The following is a 2,500-nucleotide window of genomic DNA, read 5'->3' as shown; positions in this document are numbered from 1 at the left end:
CTTCGAAGGCCAGTCTGTAGGTGTCTGTCTGCGAGACACAGGAGCTGTCCAGACCCATGTAGCCACTCAGTCGCTGGCCCGTCCCCTCCACAGCTGTTGGGAAGGGGATGGATGTGTTGTCATAGTGATGGAGGTGTGTTGTCATAGTGATGAAGGCGGGTTCTGGGCTCACCTCTTAGCTGCTCTTGTTTGACTCTCCATCCTAATCCACTGAGGAACACACAGGGAGGAGGGCAGAAGAACCTGCCCCAATCAATTCAGGAATCAATTAATCAATCAATTAATTAATTAATCAATCAGTATTTGAACATTTTGCAATGACCATATGGGCTGTAGGAACTTGATGTGATTCCTTAGCCCCAACCCTGACCCTAGCCCCAACCCTAACCCTAGCCCCGACCCTGGCCCTAGCTCCAACCCTGACCCTAGCCCCGACCCTAACCCTAGCCCCGACCCTGGCCCTAGCCCCAACCCTAACCCTAGCCCCAACCCTGGCCCTAGCCCCGACCCTGGCCCTAGCCCCGATCTTCATCCTGTCACCATTGTTGACCCTATACTGAGGTGATTGGTACCGTTTTTCATTGCCATATGACTTCTGGGCCACTTTGGCGTGCAGGATGGTGACACGCTGGTCTGGGTGGAGCTGCAGCAATGCTCTTCCTGTCTCTGGGGTCGCCCTCGGCAACGGGGAGAACCCAGGTTCGAGTCTGCTGATTGGGTGAAATACAATAACAAAAAACAACCAATTTCCTCATGGATGAACCAAGCTACTGGTTCACATCAGTGGCATTTTCAGTTGAATATGAATTCACCTTGTCGCATACTGAGCCTGTCACAGCTGAGTCAGAGTGGCAGCAGCACATGACACAAATAGTTTCCACTGGGTTGAGAGACACAGAATTACTGGAAGCAAAGACTACAGGGACCCTTTGATTACATGTATCACCAACTGGAGAGCCTGGGCTCTTAACTAAACTACAGTCAATCTCTCTCTCTCTCTCTCTCTCTCTCTCTCTCTCTCTCTCTCTCTCTCTCTCTCTCCTCTATCAGACAGAATTGCATTCCTCAGTCCAGACACAGCAATTTCAACTGTTGCCCCTGGACACACTGTTGCCCCTGGACACACTGGACCCTGGAATGCTCTTTATGAGGAGCGCTGACAACAAGACTGTCTGACAGGAGGAGAGGGAGAGAAAGAGAGAGAGAGAGAAGGAGAGAGAGAGGGGAGGGGACGGAGAGAAAAGAGAGGGAGAGAGATGCCGTGTATAACTTGTCTATTCCCTGGAAACACTTGGACATGTAGATCAGTAGATCAGATATTTACCCCCTCCTACCCTCTCAGTCCCTCTTGATCTATTGGCTGGTCCAGACATGAGGGGTGGACATCACTGACAGCTACTCTAGCAGGGAAGGGCTTCTATAAGGACATCCCATAAAGCCCTCTGTCACAGTCAGCCCCCGAGGCCTGGCAGGCCTGGCAGGCAGGACCATGAGCCTGAGCAGCCTGGCAGGCAGGACCATGGCTGAGCCTGAGCAGCCTGGCAGGCAGGACCATGAGCCTGAGCAGCCTGGCAGGCAGGACCATGGCTGAGCCTGAGAAGCCTGGCAGGCAGGACCATGAGCCTGAGCAGCTGGCAGGCAGGACCATGGCTGAGCCTGAGCAGCCTGGCAGGCAGGGACCATGGCTGAGCCTGAGCAGGCCTGGCAGGCAGGACCATGGTCATCCTCATCTATTTGAGTTGTGTTGTTCTTCTCCCTTTTCTATGCCTATAGTCTACTGCTCTACTAAGCACATTCTGCATCTGCATTTACAACCTGGCTGTCATTTTTTTTTCCACTGCTGAAATCTGCCAAATTTCCCCCTAGTAGGATAATTAAAGTATCTATCTATCTATCTATCTATCTATCTATCTATCTATCTATCTATCTATCTATCTATCTATCTATCTATCTATCTATCTATCTATCTATCTATCTATCTATCTGTCTGTCCTGTCTGTCTGTCTGTCTGTCTGTCTGTCTGTCTGTCTGTCTGTCTGTCTGTCTGTGTGTGTGTGTGTGTGTGTGTGTGTGTGTGTGTGTGTGTGTGTGTGTGTGTGTGTGTGTGTGTGTGTGTGTGTGTGTGTGTGTGTGTGTGTGTGTGTGTGTGTGTTAACACCATGTTTGGCCATCTCTATACTACATGTTCTGTCTAGGATCACTGGCATCATGATGGAGCAGCACAGTTCAGAGTTCACAGTTCAGAGTTCAGAGTTCAGAGCTCATGGATGACTGCTGAGGCTGGCCAAACACCAGGGTGCCAGGAGGTGAAATTAGCCTTCTCTCTCTGGGTCAGAGGTCGCTGTGTCAGACCCTCAGGCCTGCTGGTATTTCACACCAGAGAGAGAGAGAGAGAGAGAGAGAGAGAGGGAGAGAGAGAGAGAGAGAGAGAGAGAGAGAGAGAGAGAGAGAGAGAGTATGAGTGACAGCCGGACTCTGCTGGAGACTGCTTTTCACTTCT

General features: G+C 51.0%; 2 protein-coding genes across 2 annotated transcripts in view; one reads left to right on the top strand and one right to left on the bottom strand.

The window, feature by feature from the left end:
- Window positions 1–1,585, bottom strand: part of rbpjl (recombination signal binding protein for immunoglobulin kappa J region-like) — a gene marked incomplete at both ends in the record, with an annotated part of 17,288 nt that extends 15,703 nt beyond the window's left edge. Inside the window, 4 exons of the mRNA XM_084445785.1 lie at window positions 1–93; window positions 173–243; window positions 573–710; window positions 1,530–1,585. The exon at window positions 1–93 is cut by the window's left edge and continues 14 nt beyond it. Of these exons, the coding sequence (XP_084301911.1) occupies window positions 1–93; window positions 173–243; window positions 573–710; window positions 1,530–1,585 (358 nt within the window). The remainder of the gene's footprint in view (window positions 94–172; window positions 244–572; window positions 711–1,529) is intronic.
- Window positions 1,584–2,500, top strand: part of matn4 (matrilin 4) — a gene marked incomplete at both ends in the record, with an annotated part of 16,990 nt that continues 16,073 nt past the window's right edge. The window contains one exon of the mRNA XM_084445784.1: window positions 1,584–1,672. Coding sequence (XP_084301910.1) covers window positions 1,584–1,672 — 89 coding nt within the window. The remainder of the gene's footprint in view (window positions 1,673–2,500) is intronic.

This window comes from Borostomias antarcticus, assembly GCF_949987555.1.
Source record: "Borostomias antarcticus genome assembly, chromosome: 11".
NCBI lineage: Eukaryota > Metazoa > Chordata > Actinopteri > Stomiiformes > Stomiidae > Borostomias > Borostomias antarcticus.
Note: the sequence above shows the minus strand (reverse complement) of the source record. Positions and strands in the feature narration are given on the sequence as shown.